The 24,128-nt window shown below is 37.7% G+C and overlaps 1 protein-coding gene across 3 annotated transcripts in view; it reads left to right on the top strand.

The window, feature by feature from the left end:
• Positions 1-24,128, top strand: part of LOC139164943 (desmocollin-2-like) — a 37,411-nt gene continuing 13,283 nt past the window's right edge. Inside the window, exons 1-10 of one of the 3 annotated variants that reach the window (XM_070747690.1) lie at positions 1-96; positions 472-681; positions 9,532-9,616; positions 10,770-10,963; positions 13,985-14,095; positions 16,348-16,503; positions 19,408-19,552; positions 20,600-20,772; positions 21,649-21,783; positions 23,361-23,546. In XM_070747690.1, coding sequence (XP_070603791.1) covers positions 604-681; positions 9,532-9,616; positions 10,770-10,963; positions 13,985-14,095; positions 16,348-16,503; positions 19,408-19,552; positions 20,600-20,772; positions 21,649-21,783; positions 23,361-23,546 — 1,263 coding nt within the window. In that variant the 5' untranslated portion in view covers positions 1-96; positions 472-603. Of the gene's footprint in view, positions 97-188; positions 682-9,531; positions 9,617-10,769; positions 10,964-13,984; positions 14,096-16,347; positions 16,504-19,407; positions 19,553-20,599; positions 20,773-21,648; positions 21,784-23,360; positions 23,547-24,128 lie in introns of those variants that run through there. The other 2 variants (XM_070747691.1, XM_070747689.1) reach the window with 2 other exon arrangements.

Below are 24,128 nucleotides of genomic sequence, written 5' to 3'. Positions count from 1 at the left end.
GGGAGCTTTGAGGGAGTCATTTCGAAATTACACCGCTGCAAGCAGACTTCCCTAAAGAGAGTAAGGCCACCCGAAAGCAAAGGAAATTACTAAGAGGTAACGAAGTTGAAGGAGGAGCCGCCTTTCTGGTTCGCCTACCCCGATCTCACACATTCCTTGTGCATATGCTATCAGGGACAAAACAGCCAGGCCGGGCGTTTAATCCCAGCTCTTTTTTTCTACCTTCCCAAAGACGGCCGAGGGTGGGGCTCCATTCCCTGGTCAAGTGGGAAAAAAAAGACTGAGGGAAATTAGACTATCTCAAAGGTGCCGTTGCTAGTACTAACCTTCCTCCCTCCGTTGGCCCCACCCTGGCTAGGAGCGAAATCCTATCGCTGACGGGAGGAGTCGCCAGCTGGAGCCTGAGCCAAACCAAGAAAGGCAGAGAAAACAAAGTTGTTGTCTCCTCCTCCCCCACCTCTTCTTCTTTAGGGCCGCCCTCGGAGCTGCAGCCGGCGAGCCGGGCGGGGGAACTTCAGACTCACCTGGTCGGAGTCGTCGGGAGTTCGTCGCGCAAGGCAGCCCAGTGGCCGCAATTCCCGCCAAACCCGCCAGCCTTCGGATATGGTCCCGCCGGCAAGAACAAGGCACGGAGGGGGCTCGGCTGGAGCCATTTGTTTCCAGCTCCTCCTCAGTCTCCTGGTGAGTGGAGCTCTCCTGGGAAAATTGGGGAGGGGGAGGTCGCCTTCCGGAGCAGGAAGGTCGCGGGAGAGGCAGGCCAAAAGCCACGAAGCCGTGGCTGGCCCACGCGGGACCTTGAGCGATTTGCACTTGGGTGGCTAAAACTTAAGTTGCGTTGCGCCGGTGTGGAAGTCTGTGCTTGGAGGAGCGCCCGTGCCGGGATGCGCCCTGGCTCGGTGGAAAGTTCCTTTGGAGAGATCAAAAGTTTACACTGGGTGGGTGGGGGGGATGTTGTATTCTTTATTTCTTTTTCTTTTTTTAAGGAAATGAAGGCTTGAAATGAAATGTCTTACACGGTTAAAGGCCGTTTTCTTTCACTTCTTTTTTCTTTTTTTTCCGGCCGCGCGTGCGGCAAAAAAATAATAAAAATAATCCGATAAATGAAACTCTGAAGCAGGGCAGCGAAGTAAAGAGGACTGGGTAGAAGGTTTCTTGTTTCACCTTTGCCCAATTATATAGCGTAATATGTTTGGTTTCTTTTTTAAAGAAGGGCAATGGCTTTTCATTAGAAGCGAGGATCAAACTGTACGAGGCTTTGAATTTGCTTTAAAAAATAATAAGGTGGCGGTCCAAGGCTACTTCACACTCCTCCCTTCCGGAACAAAAGATGATAAAAATAAAAGTTTACCCCTATCTTCCTTAACCTGATCCAGAGGTTGAAGGGTGGGTAGGCGAGTAGGAGATCTTTCAAAAGTTGTACTTTAAGCAGCTTCTGAGTCATTTGGGGGTGGGTGGGGGTGTTAGTGCAAATAAAGAAAGATAGAACCAAATATTATATATTTTATGCCCCGTCAAGGCATCATCTTTTAGAATGCATAGAATTTGAAAGTGGTATTTACCTTTTGCAGACTTTGCTGCACTACAGTTTATTTGTTTCTTTGATTTGTCTGGAATTCTCACAAAATAATGTTTCCTATTTGAAAGCATCTATTTATCTGTTTAAACTTATAAAATGGTTATTTTATTTGGAGTCTTTGGAGAGGGGCGGCATACAAATCTAATAAATAATAATAATAATAATAATAATAATAATAATAATAATAATAATTTACTTACATATTTCTCTGCTGAAATCCAAGGAAGTATTCTGTCTCTGGAGAGAAGAAAGTAAGAACATTATAATGTTTAGGTGGTACTCCATATCTTGGAGAAATGAATTTAATATTGAAAATGATTGTATTGTCATTAATGATAATTTTATTTAACAAAATACAGAAACACATGCTGTATAAATTAACTTTATAAACGACAATGTTTATATTATTGACAAAAAAAGTAAATAAGGGATTAGCCAAATTCTGCAAATGCAGTGTATTTTTATGAGAATATATCCTGCTTTAATTTCAAAAAGGGACAGTAAATTGAAATATTTAATCATAATCAAATATTTCAAATATTTAATCAAATATTTAATCATTTTAGAATGCTACTCCTTTGAATATGATATTTATACTGATTTCCCTGGATTTATATCACACACACACACACACTGTAAAACTCTAGTGGAAGACAGAATTGATCAAAATACCTTAATTGATACTGATAAATTCAATGCAATAATGAGCTCAAATAGTAATGATTTTGAAAAGTGATTAGTACATTTTTCTTATATATATTTCAAATAAGAAGCAGAACTTAAAAATATAATTAACTCACTTAAACTGGGTGTGGTTGCTTATGTCGAAGAATAAACTCCAGAATTTCACATCTCTGATTAAGTTTTGATAGTAAGCATAGCTTGACAGTTCAATTAGTTGGCTCCTCTTTATTCTGGAATGATTTGAGAATGATTTCCCCATTCATAACAACAGGGCCCAGTTCTGCTTTTCTTTAAAAAAACTGTTAAAACCTGGCTTCTTTGTCCAATTGGGTTGAGTGGATTGAGTGGTGTTTCTTTAGTTGTTTAATTATGATCTCCCTTTTGTATTCTTCATTATAGGCCAGGTTTTTAATGTGGATTTGGGCAGGAAATATTGCTTGATTTGTTGTATACCAGCAGTTGGATGCTGCTGTTAATCCAGTAAATTCATTATTCAAAGAGACCCATTATTATTTCTGATAAAACATGAATGTAATAATTATTTTACTAAATTTAAATCTTTTTTAATGATTGGTGTACTTTCCAATCTGAAAGTCTAAACATGAGCAAAGTTGCTGTTTGCTTCTTGTGAAGAATAAAGTTTAAATGTACCTTTTACTGCACAGCTCTGTTACAGTTGTATCCCTAGATCATATCCTTTAAATTTATTATGAGTAACAGGTAATTATGATATTTGCATTTATGCTATATCCCTTTCTCCAATATCTTTCTCTAACTGGTTAATGAAAATGGTGGTAAAAAGGAGTGGTTGAAAATTATCAGAAAATTAATAAGAATATTAATAGACTATAATTTTAGTTCATAGTACATTCTTAATTAGAATTGTCGAACTATGCTTACTCTTAAAATTTAAATATAAATGTGAAATTCTTTGTATTATGCCTATTCTAACTTCGTAGATAACTGATTTTAATGAACATTTATAATTATTTAATGCAATAAAAACAATGAATAATTTTGTATTAAAACACTGTTTATTGCATTTAACTATTAGTTTAAATACATCTAGTTATTCTAGATAGAGACCATGACTTCCAGTCCTTTCTTAGACACAGAAATTAGTTGGATGATCAGTTATTGTCTCTCAACCAGCTCATGTCACAGAGCTGTGGCAGGATAAAATCTAATAAATAAAAAAATCATTTATTCTCCTTTCAAGATGATAAATGCTTTTTTTTCTTTTTATGTGAAAGTGCTTTCTTTTTGTAGCCCTTTAATATTCTTTGCTACTGATAACATTTTATATTATAAGCAATGTAGTAATTTAAGTTAATGGTATTTAATGAAATCATGGTATGCTCTTGGATTTAACATTTAATACTTGGCAACATTTCAAGAATGTTAGTGAAACCTCTTTGTTCTAATTAGGGTAATGAGAAATGTGTACTGTTTATATTAAACACTTTGATATATCTTCTGATAATGTTGAAAAACTAAGCAAAATTGGGCCTTGTTTATGCTTAATGGGAGACCCCAAAATAACAATGCAGAATTAGTCTAGAAAGCAATAATAATAATAATAATAATAATAATAATAATAATAATAATAACAACAATAATAACAATAACAACAACAATAATAATAATAATAGCAGCCAAAAGCAAAACCAGGTAAAGGCAAACTTTCCCCTGTTCTTCCAAACAAAATTGCTGGGATAATTTCATGAAGAAACTGGTCTCAAAAGAGATTCTTCCTTAAAGAATTTCCAAAGCAGGGAGCATAGCCCATCTCAAGTATAATATCATTTCTGGACATAACCTTTTAACTAAGATAAACAAACAAATGGGTTTAGAGAAGATAATAAAATGGGAAACTAAAATTATGTGAAAGATGATAAAAGGAGTTGCCATGTTTAGTTTTGAGTTGAGAAGATTGAGGAGAGAGAGAACAACATTCTCAAATACCAGATGGGATGTTATACAGAAAAGGTCAGGAGTCATTCTCTTTCATTCCAGAGTTTAGAACCAGAAATAATGGATTTAACTTACAGAAAGTCATTCCTCCTGAATACAGTATTAAAAAAAACCAGTTCCTACGATAAGTACAATAGGACCATTTAATCAGAAATATAAAGTGCCCCCACTTATTGGATATATTTAAGTAGAGTGGAAGAATCATCTGCTCATGAAGCTTTTAGTAACAAAGGAACTGGTCTTAGTGGCAAAAATCCTTTTTGCCCCATTGCATTCAGTGGTTTACATGCAATTTGCATTTCTCTCCCAGCATTTTTTTATAATCCAAAGAACTGCATTGAAAGATTTGCCTTTAGTTAGAGTTGTGTCTCCTGAATCCCTCCTTAGCATTGAGTGATTAATAAATGTTGAAGGGAAAAAAACTTCTTTCTGTAACAATAGAAAATACAGTAGTATACAATTGTTTGATATTTTACTTCATTTTAATATATAATAGGCTATTAAAATCTGTATAACTCATTGAATTTGAGCGTTTTATAAACATGTGCTGTTGCAGTCATTTTAATAGTTCCTAAAATAGCATTAATACAGTGATCCCTCTATTATCGCGAGGGTTCCGTTCCAAGACCCCTCGCGATAATCGATTTTTCGCGATGTAGGGTTGCGGAAGTAAAAACACCATCTGCGCATGCGCGCCCTTTTTTCTATGGCCGCGCATGCGTAGATGGTGGAGTTTGCGTGGGCGGCGGGGAAGACCCAGGGAAGGTTCCTTCGGCTGCCCAGCAGCTGATCTGCTCGGTAGCGCAGCAGCAGCGAGCAGCCGAAGGTCGGGGTTTCCCCGCCGCCCACGCAAAGGGGAAACCCCGATTCGGCTCCTCGCTGCTGCTGCGCTACCGAGCAGATCAGCTGCTGGGCGGCCGAAGGAACTTTCCCTGGGTCTTCCCCGCCGCCCACGCAAAGGGGAAACCCCGGCTCCTCTCTGATGCCCACCGCTCACCCGCCCGCCCGCCAGCAAGATGGGGAAGACCCAGGGAAGGTTCCTTCGGCCGCCCAGCAGCTGATCTGCTCAGCGCAGCAGCAGCGAGCAGACGAAGATCGGGGTTTCCCCGCCGCCCACGCAAAGGGGAAACCCCGGCTCCTCGCTGATGCCCCCGCTCGCCCGCCCGCCGCCCACCAGCAAGAGGGGGAGAGATAGAGAAAGAGAGAGAAGGAAAGAAAGAGATGAGAGAGGGAGGAAGAGAGTGTGAGAGAGGAAGAAGCAAGATAGAGAAAGAGAGAGAGAAAGAAAGATGAGAAAGGAAGGAAGAGAGTGACATCATCGGGTGGAAAAATCGCAATATAGCGTTTCGCGAAGATCGAGATCGCGAAGATCGAGGGATCACTGTATTGTATCTTGCTACTTTTTCATACAGTAATTGGCTGCATAAAGAATACAGAATTGAAATCCTTGTTTCCTGATGGTGTTGCTCATCTGTATTTTCGGTTTTGTCATACCAATATCCTTGGTGGTCTTTATGAGTGACTATAGTAAAAATACTGATTAACCTAACCATAGGATATCTCAACTTATCATGACCGTCTACTGCAATTACTCAACATGTTGGGCTGAAACTCTTAGTGGCCCAACAAAATGCTTGCTACTGTCTCGCTAGACGTGTTGGAGCTGCATCTCGACAATCCTATATAGAGAAGCCTAAAGATACTTCATATGTGCCATAGATATCATTTCAGCTTAAAATTATGTTGCCTCAATTTAACCTTGTATGTCACAGTTTTTGGTCTCTTGGGGGTTGGTCTGTTCTTTTTAGAACAGCCCCTTAGAGCAGAAATCACCAACCTTGACAACTTTAAGACTTGTGGACTTAAGTTACAAGGTTGGAGATCCCTGCCTTAGACCATTATTCCTGCCTTGGGCATGAAGTCAATTGAATGACCTTTCTTTCTCAGCCCTAGGAAGTGGAAAACCATGTCTGAAAATTTTGCCAAGAAAACTTAAAAGTCAAGACTGACTAGAAGCATGTACATACACACAAACACACACACACAGACACACACAGACACACACACACACACACACACACACTACAAACATATCTTTTGGGGAAAAAATAATGCTGTCAATCTTTTCTCAATTGACACTTTTCATTGGTTTGTATCAGTTATGACCCTTATTGTTTACATGTCTATGGAGATTCTCAGGCATCCAGCTCGTGGTTGGCCCAAAAATGCTTTTTCAAGAGGCAAGTACAGTAGATTTCCGATTTTTCTTGGAAGATGTTTCACGTCTCATCTGAGAAGCCTCTTCAGCTCTGACTGGTAGTCTTCTATTCTCTATCATCCCGTCAGAGCTGAAGAAGTTTCTTGGATGAGAAGCAAAATTACCACAAAGAAAGACCAATTGCCTCTTGAAAAAGCACCTTTGGGCCAACCATGACCTGGATGACTAAATTTAATATAAATTTCTAAATTTCTAATTATAATAGCATTTGATCATGGAAGAAACTTAGCTGACTCTTGACCATTTATACTTAGATAATCCTGAATATGTGATAGTTGTGACTGGTTCTCATACTTACAGTTGTAGCAGCATCCCCAAAGTCATCTCATTGTGATTTGCAATTTTCGATGCCACCTTCTGCCAAAGTCAATGTAGAAGCTGGCAGGAAGTCATAAGACCCAGTCACATGACACCCTTGCTTAGGGATATGCTTGGGCCCGGCTTAATGGCAGCTGGGACTGCCAGAATTGCCATTGCTAAACAGTGCAGTCATGTGAATTTTTGATTTATAACCATGTTTTGTAACTGAGTTTCTGGCACCAAATAGTGTTAAGTGAGGATTACCTTTATTATTGATGAGAGGTCTGTGCCTATATAATGATTGCAGTTTACTTTGGAATTCTGACCTTGTTTAAATCCATTGTTAACTATAACTTTATAGGCACTCACAACCGAGTGCCCTCCTAGATGGTGAACCTTTTTTTGGTCATGTGCCAAAAGGGTGTGTACGCATGTGCTAGTGTGTCTACCAACACTCATGCCCTCCCTCTGCATGCACACAACCTCCACACTGCCTCCACATACATGCGCACAACCCTTCCCCACTGCCACTTGCCATGCTAGTGCGCAGGCCTCACGGAAGCTTCCGAACTCCTGAAGCCAGGGAATAGTGAAAAATGACCAAATGAGCCAGCCGGAAGATAGGAAATCCCAAGCTTCAGGAAAGTTTCCAAATTTCTGGTTTCCCTGTTGGGCTGTTTTTCACTATCCCCAGGGTTCAGGAAGCTTTCTTGGGGAGAATGTAAAATGGCTGAAGAGGCTGAAAATCAGTTGGCCAATGCATACATGCACGCTGGAGCTGACATACGGCAATGCCTTGTGTTCCCTCAGATATGGGTCCGTGTGCCACCTGTGGCCCAGGTGCCATGGCTTCACCATCAGTGTCCTAGATCTAATTAATGTTTATTGATATTCTTCAAAAAAAAAATATTGAGAAACTTCCCAGGAAATCCTGTTAAAGTATTACAATTTTTTTTTATTTACATTTGGCATCTTTGATTTAGAACAATAGTTTGATCTAAGGACTCCTTTACATTGATTGAGGACCTTAGAGAGTAAATCAATATTTAATATATTAGTGAAAACTGAGGATTTAAAAAAAATATTTATGCATTTGACTTCATGGAGCCCATTGGTCCCTAGACCACCCTTTGAGAACTAATGATTGAGAGCAGATATGGGGAACTTGCAACCTGAACTGCAATTTCTGGCATCCCTTTCCACTCGCCATTCCACGTCAGTTTCAACATTAATCCATGCAGTTTATATTCTCTTGTTATTGTTGCATCCAGAGTAGACATGAACAGGATTGTTAACATGCAAAATATTGAATTATCAACAAATTGGCTGTTACGAATTGTTGTACCACATAGGAAGAAGAAATCTAAACAAAACCAGTGGATTCTTACTATGTATTTGTATTGACAATACACTAAAGGAAAAAGACTTTTGAGCAATATGATTAGGGTTTTTTTGTTCTGTTTGAAGCCAGATTTACCCTTTTTTTTAAAAAAGAAAAACTGCTAATGCTTATTATGAGAGTTTGTTGAGCCTTCAGTGGTATTTTAGATATTTGTATTTCTCCTTTGTTCATTAGTTTTTCAAGATAAAATAAGCTATATTTGAAATGGGCCATGATGGTGGTATTCTTGGTGCCATAATGTAGCTGGAAAAGTCTTTAAACTCTTTTATTATTCATTCATTCATTCATTCATTCATTCATTCATTCATTCATTCATTCATTCATTCATTTGACTTTTATGCCGCCCTTCTCCTTAGACTCAGGGCGGCTTACAACATGTTAGCAATAGCACTTTTTAACAGAGCCAGCATATTGCCCCCACAATCTGGGTCCTCATTTTACCCACTCTATTACTATTACGTTTACTACTACTACTACTACTACTACTACTACTACTACTATTATTATTATTATTATTATTATTTAGATTTATATGCTGCTCTCTGAAGACTCAGGGCGACTTACAACATATCTACGGCTCATATGAAATATCTTCCTTTAACCCCAATCAATGTCTCTGTTCAAATGAACCAAACTGATGTATTTGTGTATGACTAGGATTGTTCTTGACCTAAGCTATTTGCGAAAGCAAATAATATTTATACACTTAATGCATCTGGTTATCTGAATTACTACTTGTATCTCTGGGCTATTAGTTGGATATCTGGCACCTCCATATCTCCTCTGCATCCTTCCTCAAGGGTTACTCTGTACACTCCTTAACACTTAACATTATAAGTGTTTTATTTTTTATTATATTATAATAAAAAAATCTAGCCCTTTCAAAGTTTAATATTTTTTAAACTTTTTTTATTTTTTATATATTTATCAGCAGCTATATAAATTATCTAAACTAAATAAATAAATACTGTACATAAAATAAATAAATAAAGAAGTATCATGAAGTCCTATTAATTTGTTCTGCTTCTACAACTGATATGTTGCAATTTTTGCTTGTAATACACCAGATACATTTTTAAATCTATTTCTGCATAAAGTTGGAAATTTCTATATATGTCAATGTCAAATTCTTTTATATGGAAAAAAAATTAGCAAGACTAGATTTCCTCTTGCCTATAAATGCTTCATAATTCATGTTTACTATTTTAAATAATTGACAGATTGCAGCAGGAATGTTCAAAGCTATGTTTATTTCCATTATTTAGAATTCTGCAATACAAAATATAATTGAATGCTAATTCTTTTGTCCCCATCTAGGTATTAAGTTTATCTTGTGAAGCTTGTAAACCATATTTTATAAATGTGCCTCCAGAACTAGCTCCAGACACACTAATTAAAAAAGGTGAGAAAATGGCAAGTTTCTTAAATATAATAATTAGAATCTTGTTATTTTAGTTCCCCGTCTTCTCCCAATATTTTTTCTTCAAGTATTGTATTTGAAGGAGAATTTTCCTGATTAAAGAATATGATGATAATAAATATGTTTATTGAAGAATGAGCCAGGCAAACACAGCAAGGTTTTAGAATTTTAAATTTAAAAATACACTAATGAATAGACCAAGTGTCAGCTTGAGAGAAAATGTACTAAAAATACAATTTTTACCTGAAATAAATGGAGCTAGCTGTTTATTTACTTCCTTCTACCTTGGAATATATTTGGAATACCAACAACCATTTTCTTTTATTTATTTGCTGCACTCAGCATTTCTGAGCAATGTCTAACCAGGTGATATTGGTTTAATTTATTTATGGTCAAATGTATTTTGTATATGATATGATTTCCAATCCCATCTTCCTACCCTTTTCAAGTTTTGGGTGCCAATATATTTAAAAAAAACAGCCAGTGTTTTACAGATTGCTGATTGTATGGTGTCATATGAGGATATTTCCGGAATTGGCTGTATAACTCACCCAAAAGCCATGTGGTTTGCTGAAAGCCAGCTGATTGAATTTAAATTAGTCCTGTTGATTGCTGTATCAGCAAGACTGCTTGCACGAAAGCTTATTATTTGCTAAAAAATCCTGTGATAAACTGCTGAAAATCCAAAGAATTTAACTCTGTCCCTTTTGCTCTGAACAGCTCTGCCTAAATGCATCACTCTTGGGCTTAGACTGAGTCAAAAACTAGGGGACTATCAAGAGAGGTGTGCTAAAAACTTCAAAAGGATTCAGTCTCTGGCAGAGTTAGCCAGTTCTTTGGATTCTCTTCTCAGCACACTGGAGAATGGAATTTTATGCATTCTATTTTTCCTCTGAACTTTTACATTGTCTCATCTAAAAGACTAAAATCTTGTGACATTTGGCCAGTTTATTTAATTTTTGATTTTCATATATATCTTCTATGAGGATTATAAACACTTTTGCTATACTCTGATTTATTTAAAGCACTTAGGCATACAGTGCAAAATATTTAGGTTCTACACATGTATCTTTAGTCTATTTGGGTGATATTGAGAATGATTTTTTTTACAACTTTATTTTCATCTTTTTATTAGTAAATGTGAGACGTTGTCTCAGACCTCCTCTCGTGATCAGTACCAGTGACCCTGATTTCATAGTTCTGGGAGATGGTTCTATATTTACAGCAAATGCGGTTTCTTTATCATCTGGACAGAGATATTTCAACATATTTCTCAGGAATTCGGAAACTAATCAACAAAAGCAAATCCGTGTTAGATTATCGACAAACGTAAGTGGCTTGAAATTAGGTGTTATGAAAGTTCATTGACTGTAACTGATTCTAAGAAAATCCTGATTTTTGTTTAGGCTACTCTATCCTCATTCATGTATAAATCAGTACAGTGGTACCTCATTCTAACGAACTTTTCAAGATACAAACCCAGTGTTTAAGATTTTTTTGCCTCTTCTTCCGAACTATTTTCACCTTACAAACCCAAGCAGCTGCTGCTGGGATGAAGGGGTTTCTTTTTTTCCCCTTTTTTGAAGAAAGAAAAGGGAGGGGCGGCTTGGAGGTGTAAAGATTTTGCATGCTTGCAAAGGCACTGAAACGGTGTCTTTTGAAGAAAGAAAAGGGAGGGGCGCCCCCCTTGCCTTTCTTCCTTCCCACTCACCCTTTAGCCTAGCCTTGCTTCTTCCACCCGCCCCCTTTAGCTGCTGCTCTCTGCCCTCTGTTCGCCTCCCTTCTAAAGTTTGGGATTTTCCTGAAGGATTTGCACGCATTATTTGCTTTTACATTGATTCCTATGGGAAACATTGTTTCATCTTACGAACTTTTCACCTTACGAACCTCCTCCTGGAACCAATTAAGTTCGTATGATGAGGTACCACTGTGTTTCCAAACCTGGTAACCTCTATTAATTAGTCAACATTAGCCAGTTTCAGAGCTGACACTCTGGGGATGGGACATATTATGGAAATTTGAATTAGTCAAAATGCTTGACATCAAAACATTCTTCTAGGAGTTTTGACTGATAAAATGCAGTGAGATCCTGTAGACATGAGGTGCCTTCTGGGATCTTGGCAATATATGAATGTTAACTGTATGGTGCATTTAAAATCACATTGTATAAAGGAGAACAATAGAGAGACAGCACTGTGTGGCTTCTTCTGACAGCCTAGCCGTGCTTATAAGATGTCATTAGAATATAAAGTTCTAACAGACGTTTTTAGCATCTTTTTAGCTATAGATGAAAGATACATTTTTGGCTTATTTCTGGGGTTGGCAACCAAGAGCCATTTGGACCTTCTTCCCAAGGAAAACAAAACACCAGGAGCCACAAAGTCTGAGGGGGCATGGCCAACTCAACATTACTCCCACCAAGTCACATGCCACTACCCCCAGCTAGGCCTACCAAGGTTTTGTGGCTCCTTTTTCTTTTCTATGAGAAAAAGTTATCTATCTCTTTTCCCTTTCTCTTTTTCTCTTTCCATCTCTCCTTTCTTAGAGAGTTATTTATTACCTTTAAAGCCCTACATGGCTTAGAGCCAGACTATCTTTGAAACCGCCTCCTACCACACAGCTCCCAGTAACTGATAAGGGCCCACAGGTTAGGTCTTCTCCAGCTAAACAGTATCGGCTGGTGGGCCTGCAGGGGAGGACCTTCTCTTTGGAACCATCCTCTCTCTCTCTCTGTCCCTCTCATATTTCTTTCTCTCTTTCCCTCCCCATCTCTCTCTCTCTCCCCCTCCCCTTCCTCCTCACCCATCTCCCTCCCTCTCCCTCCCTCATCTCTTCTTTCATCCTCTCTCTCTCTGTGCTGACGAACAATTGCTATTTATTTATTTATACATCCATCCATCTATCCATCCATTCAGGCCTATATTCCAACTCCCAAAGGATTCTGGGCGGATCACAGCCAAATACACACAAAATGTAATCTAAAACCCTCTAAAAACAGTACAAAACAATTTAAAACTAACAATTAAAACAATTAATATAGTTTAATAACCATACATGTCTTTAATGGTCAGATCCTGGTAGTATGCCACCTGACAATAACACCAGGCCTGCCAGAAAAGCCAGGTCTTTATTGCTTTTCAGAAGGTCAGCAGAGTGGGAGTAGTCCAGATCTCAGGAGTTAGCTGGTTCCAAAAGTCGGAGCAGGCTGGTTCCAAAGAGAAGGTCCTCCCCTGCAGGCCCACCAGCCGATACTGTTTAGCTGGAGAAGACCTAACCTGTGGGCCCTTATCAGTTACTGGGAGCTGTGTGGTAGGAGGCGGTTTCAAAGATAGTCTGGCTCTAAGCCATGTAGGGCTTTAAAGGTAATAACTAACACCTTGAATTGCGCCTGGAGACCAATTGGAAGCCAGTGCAGTCCGCAGAGAATTGATGTACGGGTTTACCTAGGTTCGCTTACAGCAGCACACATGGCTGCATTCTGGACAAGCTTCAGTCTCCGAATGCTCTTCAGGTGTAGCCCCATGTAGAGCACATTGCAATAACCCAACAGTGAGGTGATAAGGGCATGAGTGACACTGAGAAGGGCCTCCTGATTCAGATATGGTCGCAATTGGCGCACTAGGCGAACCTGTGCAAAGATCCCCGGCTTCTCTTCGGGTGACCCTCCTCCACTTTTTGTGACTCCCTAACTGGCTGTGGTGCATGTGGGGAAATCTTTCTCAAGGCGCAAAGGGGCTGCTCGCTTCAGGAGGGTCTTTGTATATGGCTTCTCTCCTGCCCTAAGGATCTGGCCATTGTCTTGCCATGTCCTGTGCAGACCCCTTTGACTGCTCTTCGGCTGAGCAGGGAGTTTGTGACCTCCAACCTGAAATAGCAGGAAGCGAAGGTTGCTTTACGTGCAAATGTGGCATGAAGGCAGATACAGGGCCACTTCTCTCCTGGCCTAAGGATCTGGCCATCACAGTGCCGTGCCCCTCCCACATAAGAGGGAAAGGAGGGAGAGGAGGGTCGCCAAAGCAAAGGCAGCCTTTGATTCCTGCAGCTCCAGGCTGGAGCTTATGGCCACCCCGCTTGGCTGAAGAGTTGCGGCTAGGTGAGGGAGGGGAGGGAGAGACCAGCCATTGTTGGGACAAGGAGCCATAGCAGGGGGCCAAAAGAGCTGCATGCTGCTCCAAAGCCATGAGTTGCTGACCCCTGGTTTATCTTGTTAGAATTGTGTTGGGGAAAGAATGATAGTAAATAGTAAAGCCACTAAAACTATAAGTAAAGAAGTGAGCTGTAAATACTAGAATAAATTATACATTTTGCAAATATATTTTTATTGCTTATTTGTATATCTTTTGAACTTAGACACCAAAAATAGGAGAGAAAGTTCTTAGACGCAGTAAACGAAGATGGGCTCCTGTACCAACCACTATAATGGAAAATTCACTGGGACCGTTTCCAATGCAAATTCAGCAGGTAAGTTAATAAACTTCCTTTTCCTATTTTAAGTATGAAGGGGCACGCATAAGTGCACCATTGTGTCTACCATTCCTGTCCTACTGTCCTATTGCCTAATTTACCTGTACCTACTTTGCTTTTGTTCATGTTTATACTATACCTACTATCTTGTACATATTTTGACTAAATAAAATAAATAAATAAATAAATATTATTAGCAACCTATATGTAACACAATTAGTCTCATGTGAAGTTACTTATACAAATATTAGTAATAATTTGCTCCTCTTGGTCAAATGGCAAATTACATTAAAAAGTTGCAGTATTTTTTGGTGTATAAGACCCACCTTTTTCTTCCCTAAAAGAGGCTGAAAATTCAGATGAATGTAGCTTTCTTCAAAACTTTTTTTTCCAGCCCTAACTAGGTGCTAACAATCTTCCCAACTCTTACCTTGCAGAATCTTTCATTGTTACTCTGTGAAGAGTCTTTGCAGGGGTTCTTTCATCACTCTAACTTGCTCCAAATGTTTCTTTCCAACCCTAATCAGATGCTAACGATGTTCCCAGCTCTTACCGGCTTGCAAACTCTTTCATTGTTACTCTTTGTGAAGAATGTTTTCCAAGCCATAAGTCTCTGCAAGGTTTTTTTCATTGCTCTACTTGCTCCGACTGTTTCTTTTCAGCCCTAACAAGGTACTAATGATTTTCCCAGCTCTTACTGGCTTGCAAGTTCTTTCATTGTTTTTCTGAATAAGTTTTTTTTTTAAGCCTTATCCAGGGGATAAAATAAATGAAGCTGACCAGACTAAGGTCTGTGGAGTCTGCGGAGAGGGGTGGCATACAAATCTAATAAATAATAATAATAATAATAATAATAATAATAATAATAATAATAATTAGGATGCCAGCCAGATGAATATCTGGTAAGCAGATTCTTTTCCCTATTTTCCTCTCCAAAAACTAAGGTGCATCTTATACTTCAGTGCGTCTTATACTCTGAAAAATACGGTATACAGATGGTTGCTGATATAACTTACTTTGTTATTCAGATTGTTTCAATGTTACCACACTATGATACAAATCTAGTTTTTTATTTGGCACCACCTTTCTGGAAAAATGCTGTATCCAAACTCTGTAACGAAAGAAGAAAATTATCAATTTGCATACCATTCCATTTCAATTAAATTTTGATAAATTAAAAAAAACTGCTTTTGAAGATACATTCATTTTTTCAAGATGTATGACCCCTTATTTTATGTGTCCATATTAAATAAATACTAATATATATTTGACTCACATTTTATGACTTGAAGCTATCGGCAGATTTCATCTTCTTGTTCAAATAGTGAGACTGAACAGCACAATAATATAAATTGAATTTGCAATTCTGAATGTGATTAGCTGCCTTATGTGTAGTGCCAACTGAGATTTCTAAGAACTTCTATAAGAGATTAATTTCTAAATTACTTTCTGATACAGATGTGTGGTAAATATCTAGTCTGACATAGCTCTCAAATATAATAAAGGAAAGTTGAGCAGAAAAATTAGTTTGTTTATAATCTAAATCACCAATAATCTTGTAATTTTTGAAATATATTTTGGTAGGTATACTGTTAATGCTGTAAAGGTTAAAGTAGATTAAACCTTCCAAACAACAAATGTAGATCAATGTATGTTTCATTTACACACACACATACACACACACTATAGAGTTGATGTTTAACATTGATTAAAAGTTGCAAAGTGTATTGAATTGTTTTGTAATATGAAAAAGTCTATATTTTTGAACTCAATGCCAACTTCTGTATTGTTATTATTTGTAAGTACTAAAAGGGGGAAGGGGGGGAGAGAAGTTGTTCGGAAAAATAGGAAAATTATAGATATTTTATCTCTAACTATCCCTGACACCAACTATTTGCAGGGTACATGAATATGTAAATTTTCATAAAACCATATTAGGTGTTTATATTTGCCTTGTTAGTGTACATCAAAACAAACAATATATAATTAATTTATGTATCCATCATGGGCAATATGTAGCCTTTTGGATATTAAATTCCAATTCCTGTCCATTTTAACTGCTATCTGAAGCAATGAAAAACACGGAGTGTTACAGTCCAGCAACATCTGAAGTTATCACCTTTTGGCACATATATATTGAATATTTTTAAAATGTTTATATATTTTTTGTGGAGGATTGTTTTGTTTCAATTTTGGGATGTAGGATATGGTTATATTTTCCCTCCCCTTCCCCATTCTTTTTTTTATAGCTATCTTCTGATACAGCTCAAAACTACAACATTACCTATTCCATTAGTGGTCCTGGTGTAGACCAACCACCATTGAATTATTTTTATATTGAAAAAGAAACCGGAAATCTCTTTGTTACTTGCCCAATAGATCGGGAGGAGTATGCAGAATTTCAGGTAAGAGTCATAATTTTATCATTTTCTAAAATATAGGTTCGTCCTCTGTTCATTATAGCTATTGGGACTGGTTAATTGATGTGGTTGTAAAGTGCAATATCATGTGACCAAATCACTTAACTATGGCAATTTCAGCAGTTCTAGTTGCTATTGTGAAGTACATCACAATGCGTCATTAAGCAAGAATGTCACATGGTTACCCATTATGATTTCCCCATTGATCCTGCCAAGAAAAGGTCACAGTGACTGCTGGATGCTCCAACCTCATAATTACAAGATGAGCATCTGGATCACGATCACATGACTGTGCAGACACCATGAAAGTTGAAATGCTGTGGAATGGTCTTAAGTATGACTTGTTCATATTGCTAATAAGAAGAAAGCCAAAATTTAAATTTCTATGAAACTCAGAAAAGCAGTTTCATCTTTCAGAGATTCTATTTAAAGTTAATCATACTAGTATATTTCAAAAAGGACCTGGTTGCTGCTAAGCTATTATTACTTCTCCACCCTTATTGCATTTGCTGATTGCTATTCAGCAGCTCTGATTAAGATCCCTTGATCTCTGTTGGAAGGGAGGGCCCCTGGGAACATCCGTTGGGCCACTGTAAGAATTATTAAATGGATAACATTCAAATACACTCTGATATGGTTTGGTGATGCGATCCAGGATAAGCTTCAGCTGTTGACTCCTGAGGAAGTAGTAGATAGGGTTCTCAGTTTAGCTACCAGCGTCTTGAATCAGAGTCCTTGCATCATAAAAATGATCAGGAATGTGACCTGTATTTGGGTCCATGCTAAGGTGTCAGCCTTTTTGACTTGGAGGAGGTGGTATTTCCTGCTTTGAAAGAAAAGGTGTTGCATATCCTCCTCAAGAAGCTATCCTTGGATTCAGAGGTTCTCAATATGGAGCGTCCAAACTCCAGCCTTCTAATTCTGGTGAAGGTTGTTGAGAAAGTGGATGTCCTTAAGTTGATGAGTACTCTGGAGGAAGCAGATTGTAACTATTTCAGTGAGATTTCAGGTTGGGATTTAGTAATGAGACAGCTTTGGTTGCACTATAGATGTCCTGTGGCAGAGCCGAGATGGGGATGGTACATTTGTGTCAGTGCTTTTTGATTTCTCAGTGACTTTTGTTATCACTGGCATGATGTCCTTCTTAGCTGACGTCATGACTTAGTAATGGGGGACTGAGTTATGACAGTTCTTTTTCTGGATCATTTGATCTGACAAAGTGGTGCATTCTGGATTCCTTCAATGAAACTAAGCTATGCCAGATGTGCGTTTTCTCTGTCACAGAGTCTGCAGTCTGGAATGAAGCCCTCTTTGCCCCCAAATCTGCTGATGTTTCATAGGGTGGTGAAGACCTGGCTTTTCACCCAGGCTTTTAGCTACAATGGTTGGAGTCTCTTTTGAGCACTCTATAATAATTTCATTATTGCACTCTTATCATCTTTTGCTCTTTTCTTTTTTTATTATATGGCTTTACAGTGTTCCCTCGACTTTTGTGGGGGATGCGTTCCGAGACCGCCCGCAAAAGTCGAATTTCCGCGAAGTAGAGATGCGGAAGTAAATACACTATTTTTGGCTATGAACACTATCACAAGCCTTCCATTAACACTTTAAACACCTAAATTACAATTTTCCATTCCCTTAGCAACCATTTAGATTATTACTCACCATGTTTATTTATTAAAGTTTATTTAAAAAAATATTTATTAAAGGCAGACGAAAGTTTGGTGATGGCATATGATGTCATTGGGTGGGAAAAACCGTGGTATAGGGGGGAAAACCGCGATGTATTTTTTAATTAATATTTTTGAAAAATTTGCAATAGACTTTTCACGAAGTTCGAACCCGCGAAAATCGAGGGAACACTGTACAGTCATACCTCATCTTACGAACCTAATTGGTTCCAGGGGGAGGTTCTTAAGACGAAAGGTTCGTAAGACAAAACATTGTTTCCCATAGGAAACAATGTAAAGTCAATTAATCCGTGCAACCAAAAAAACCCCCCGCAAAAAAAATGCTGCCGCCCGGCTGTCACCTTTTAAAACAGCCTGGGGGCTTCTCAGCGACCTCCTGAACGCCAAACGCCAAACCCGAACTTCTGGGTTCAGCGTTCGGGAGGCCGCCGAGAAGCCCCCAGGCTGTTTTAAAAGGCGACAGCCGGGCGGCGGGGCTTCCCAGCAGCCTCCGAACGCCGAACGTGGAAGTTTGGGTTTGGCGTTCGGCTTCGGGAGACGGCTGGGAAGCCGCGCGGCTGTTTTAAAAGGTGACAGCCGGGCTGGGGGTCTTCCCAGCAACCCCCCAGCCCGGCTGTGACCTTTTAAAACAGCCGCGCGGCTTCCCAGCCGTCTCCCGAAGCCGAACGCCAAACCCAAACTTCCGGGTTCGGGGTTCGGGAGGTTGCTGGGAAGTCCCCCAGCCCGGCTGTGACCTTTTAAAACAGTCGGGCGGCTTCCCAGCAGCCTCCCGAAGCCGAACGCCAAACCCAAACTTCCGCATTCGGCGTTCGGAGGCTGCTGGGAAGCCCCCCAGCCCGGCTGTCACCTTTTAAAACAGCCGTGCGGCTTCCCAGCAGCCTCCAAACGCCAAACCCAGAAGTTCGGGTTTGGCGTTCGTAACACGAGGCAAATTTTTTCTGAACCCCGGGTTCGTATCTTGAGCTGTTCGTAAGATGAGGGGTTCCACTGTATAATAACAATACCACTGTATTGTTATTTTTTCTGTTGCTTTTTAGTTTGTGAACTGCTCAGAGTTATGAAAGTCTGTGTACAAATTAAATATGTAAATCAATGACTACTATGGTTTGTGTAATAACATATATTAATTGCTCAAATAGACCAGCAAAGAAAATCAATTCTTCATAGATAGCAAATTAAAATAGTTTCTTTTTTACAGATTATTTGCTATGCAAAGACATTAGATGGCTACACACCAGAGCGTCCACTTGTACATATAATCCGAATTGAGGATGATAATGATAATCCTCCAATTTTTAATCCTGATACAGTTACTTTCAGTATTTTAGAGAATAGCAGATATGGTAAGTATACATATAATTTGAAAACATTTTAGTTTTATATTCTATTAACAATCCCTCATTGGGACTGAATGGATAAGATTCAGCCAATGAAGAGTGAATAGTTACTGACTGAATCTGGTTTCTCAAAGAATAATTTAATCAACTCTTTGGAATTGAATAGTTTAATGAATAAAAATACTTTAATATAGCTACTTGTATTTTTATGTGGAATGAAGCCATAAAATTCTCAACCTTGGAAAGAGTCATAGATGACCATTTCTATCTTGAAAATATCTTTGCCTTAATATCTGAGTCACTTTATATCTTTGTTGCTCAGAAACTACTTCAACTGCTTTGAAGTTCTTTGAATCCTCAATAGTATGGGTTTCAAACTTGTGGCGTTACATTGCCGTCACATGACATTTGTGATATTTTTTTGCCTTTACGGAATTGGGTTAGACATGGTATGAACATGACGTATACGGCCCACGGTTTGACACCCCTGCTCAATAGGATTTTATTTCTGATGATTTGGGTCAGTTTGATATACAATATTACTGATTTTTTTTCCTGATTCCATTAATTAAAAACTATTAGAGGCTTCTGTTATTTAAGGTTGGAAAAATGAAAGTTTGTATTTAAATAATATGTTTTGAGCATTGCATCTTAATGTGAATAGTGAAATCAAACTTGTTATTAATTTCCTGAATATTTTTTTGTTTTTGAACATCCACTGTAATAATGTACTGAAATTGACAGCGAGAATATAACTTTCATTAACTATTATATACTTGCACTTTAATAAATACTTTCCCCAAAATTATTTCATCCACTTTAGTAAAACAAAACAGCTTTAGTAAAATAAGCAAGACTGGATTGTAGAAATGTGTATGAGAAATTGTAAAAATTTGTATCAAAAGAGGGCAACTTAAAGGCAGCTGGAAATGTCCTTATTGCAATAGTTTAAGTATTGCTTGATAATTAGCAAGCTATTTGGAAGATAACTCTCTAATAATAATAATGTAAGAAGCATATTATGGTAGACTACTGCATTTTTCTTCTATGTAGGAACCTTCATTGGGAAAATGACTGCCACAGACAGAGATGAACCTGACACCTTGCACACTAAACTGAAATACACAATTGTGGGACAAACTCCTTCATCTCGAGGTGTCTCTTTATTTAAAGTAGAACCAGAAACTGGTGATATTTCTTTGCATACCACGCCCTTGGATAGAGAGGTACCGTAATATTTTCCCCCTGAAACCTAATGTTGTTCTTTACCTTTGGCAACTTTCAGGGACAACTTTCAAAGAGAGTTTGGAACTAGAAAGAATCCTGCTCTTAAACTATAAACCTGAAGTTGTTTTAAGGAATGTACAGTTTTTTTGTCACAAACATTTTATTGATCATAGAGCTAATTTGCACTGCCAAATTCTTAAGCATGCTGCCGATTTGATTGATGGTGCTAACAAAATTGGATTTATGTCCTTTATCTTGACTTGACTGAAATATGGTGGATAAAATATTTTTATCTGAAGTACAGTCAAGGGCATATGCAAATTCTCTGGGCTGCACTTTCAAAGAGCATGGGAAGTAAATGAAAGCGTGGAAATATGTTGGTAAGTCAGTTGCTAGCCAGGGACATAAAACTGAAAGAAGAAATGCCCAGTAGAAAGTGGTTCTACAAACCAGTAGAAAGTGGTTTGAAGAAGATTGCATTTTGTCATATTTTGTCATATTGACAGCTTATACTTTTGAGATAATTACAAGAGGACCTTTCCTTCTGTGTGTCTATTCACAGAGTGAATAGAAGAAGAACATGCCCATTAATAATACATTGGTAAAAGCTATTTTTCTTTTTCTGCCATACTAAGATGTATTTTAAACAGATTTCTAGAATTCACAGAAAATGTCACCAATAATTGGCAGTGAAACAATATATAAAAATTATTGCAGCCAACTTGATCTCTTCTATAATGACTTCTATAATAATCATTATATATTTTTTTAAACCCTCATGGTTAATTACTCTTTTGTATTTATAAATTGTATGTAATTTATTTGGTTTTTGAGAATGAATAAACAATATTGATGTCTACAATTCTCTCTTTCAGAAAATAGATACGTACACGTTATTAGTGGAAGCTAGAGATATGTTTGGTCAGAGTTTTGGTTTATGCAACACTGGAACAGCTGTAATTAAAGTTGAAGATACAAATGATCATCCACCGATGTGTGAACATGGTGTGGTATGTCTGACACATTCAAGCGAATGTTCTTTTACTTTTGTCATTATCTATCTCTCTCTGTTTATATGTATACATATGTGTTTATTGAATATATATATACACATACATGCACATATATACATGCATACATACATACCTACATTGTTTTAATCTACTGTATTACTATATGATTAGCCTAATATAGAGAAAAACATATATCATGTATATTTATAATTAGGGACAGATAATCTCCCTAATTTCCCCAGGTATAAAACAGAGAGGAGGGTGAGTACAGCCAGACTTGCAATTTTATGTCAGCTTTATGAAGCCAAGAAATAAGTTCCACAGAGGAGTAAAGACTAGTTTAGATTGGCTGTGATAAAATGATCTTTCAAAGCTGATTGTGTTCTTTCTCCCTTCTCTTTTATATCCATGGGAGTGTATTCTCCATACCTAATAAGGGTATGGTGCAGCGAGATTGTTCCATTGAGCTTTTGGTTTCCAAATTCCCTTCTATCTCCCCTCCTGTGCTCCCCCATCCCAATTTATTTTTGACAAGATAATAAGCACGGTTTAAATCTGTGCGTGGAACTCCAATATTGATATGATTATTGAATTGTATTTTAATGTATAAATTGGCACTGCTGGAAAAACATCACACGAAATGATTGCCCCGAGGAAACCTACAAGTTAACTTGTTTATTAAGCCATAATTCCTGTCCTCCTCTTGGTTGCAGAGAAAACAAATGATCTCCCCCATAACCACTTCCATATTTAGTTTGGAATGGCTTAATCTACAAATAATATATAACAAAACTAAAATTTGAGATTAGTAATAGAGCTAACTGAAAGAAGGGAAGAGAGTAATTGGGAAGGGGTTTCATTAAAAAAAAATCCCTTCAAGCTATTGTTTGATTTCTGAGGATTACCTAAGAAGTCTCTGCAGGGTTGTTGTTGTTTTGCACAATTTCTGTAGTAATTTGCTATGGTATTCTTCCTAGAAGGTCTAACAGCAAAAGGTCCTGGCTCATTCACCTGGCTTTGTGCTTAAGGCAGGAACATAATTCATAGTGTTTTGATTTAGATATTGTCTGTATACATAAAAACAAATGAGGTGCTATCTGAGATTATTGCATTTTGGAAGATTAATTCCTGGTTGTTCCAACACTGCTTATCTCCAGTGGCTGACTAAGGACAAATAGTCCATAACTATAGTGCAGGTGGCTAGATTCTGTGCAGCACCACTAGGGATTTGTCAGGAACACATGTCTAATCCACCATAGCTGTTTTATACAACAAATGTGGCAAACCCTTTGCACTGCTTATACCTTTGCATTTTAATATTTAATTGACTAAGGGTCTCACAGTTATGGATTGTTATTTTAGTAAAGTTAGCCCATGTGTAATTGACAAACTGTTTTTAATATAGATTTTATTATTTTCTAGAATTTTTAACTGGATATTTACTGTGTATTTTTATTTATTCTGGTTTCTAGTCTACGACTGTAATAAAATTGATTGATTGATTGAATAATAACATACTGTACTTCTAAACTTTGCATAATGAAATTAATCTATGAACATTTTGCTAATTTCAGTATGAAGTATATATACTTGAAAACACAGTTAATGCAGAAGTAACGAGAATTGGTGTGACAGACAAAGATGTACGTGGAACTCCAGCCTGGCATGCTACTTTCAATATTATAAAGGGAAATGAAGATGGTTCTTTTAAAATTGAAACAAACCGGGATTCAAACACTGGTACCTTATGCATTAAAAAGGTAATAAGAAAAAATATTATGCAAAATATTACAGAATATATATTTCCACCTTTATTAGGAGTTGCAGCCCTATTTTCTAGTATTGAAGATGGCAGTGGTTTTCAAGATATTTTAACACTGCTAACGTTGTAGTTGTATAGTTCCCTAAAAATTACAATTGCAATAATTTTTCAGTATTGAATTTTTCCAGATAGTTGTGTTTGCTGCATTGAGTACATATTTTAGTTTTTTTCACTATTTTTATTATAAAGTCGATGTAGTTATTATTTTATGAACATTTGAATACAATCTTGTTTTTCTTTACACTGTTCCAATTTCATGGCTGAGTGCTTTTCCAATGCAATGGCTATATCATTTTAATTACACAAACCTATGCCCAAGAAGAAATAGGAGCATGTTTGCAGAAATGCAAAGAAATCATAAGAAAACAAACTTGAATTTGCTTGGTGGCCATTGAACTTGACTGGAGAAAAGGAATAATAAATGATTTTATATACACTGAGAGCTTATGCATTAAGACAAATTCTTTGTGTGTCCAAATCACACTTGGCCAATAAAACTGTACTCTACTGTACTCCAGTC

The sequence above is a fragment of the Erythrolamprus reginae genome, chromosome 3 (assembly GCF_031021105.1).
Source record: "Erythrolamprus reginae isolate rEryReg1 chromosome 3, rEryReg1.hap1, whole genome shotgun sequence".
NCBI classification, from domain to species: Eukaryota; Metazoa; Chordata; class Lepidosauria; order Squamata; family Dipsadidae; genus Erythrolamprus; species Erythrolamprus reginae.
The sequence above is the reverse complement of the archived record's forward strand: the minus strand, read 5'-3'. Positions and strand labels throughout refer to the sequence as shown.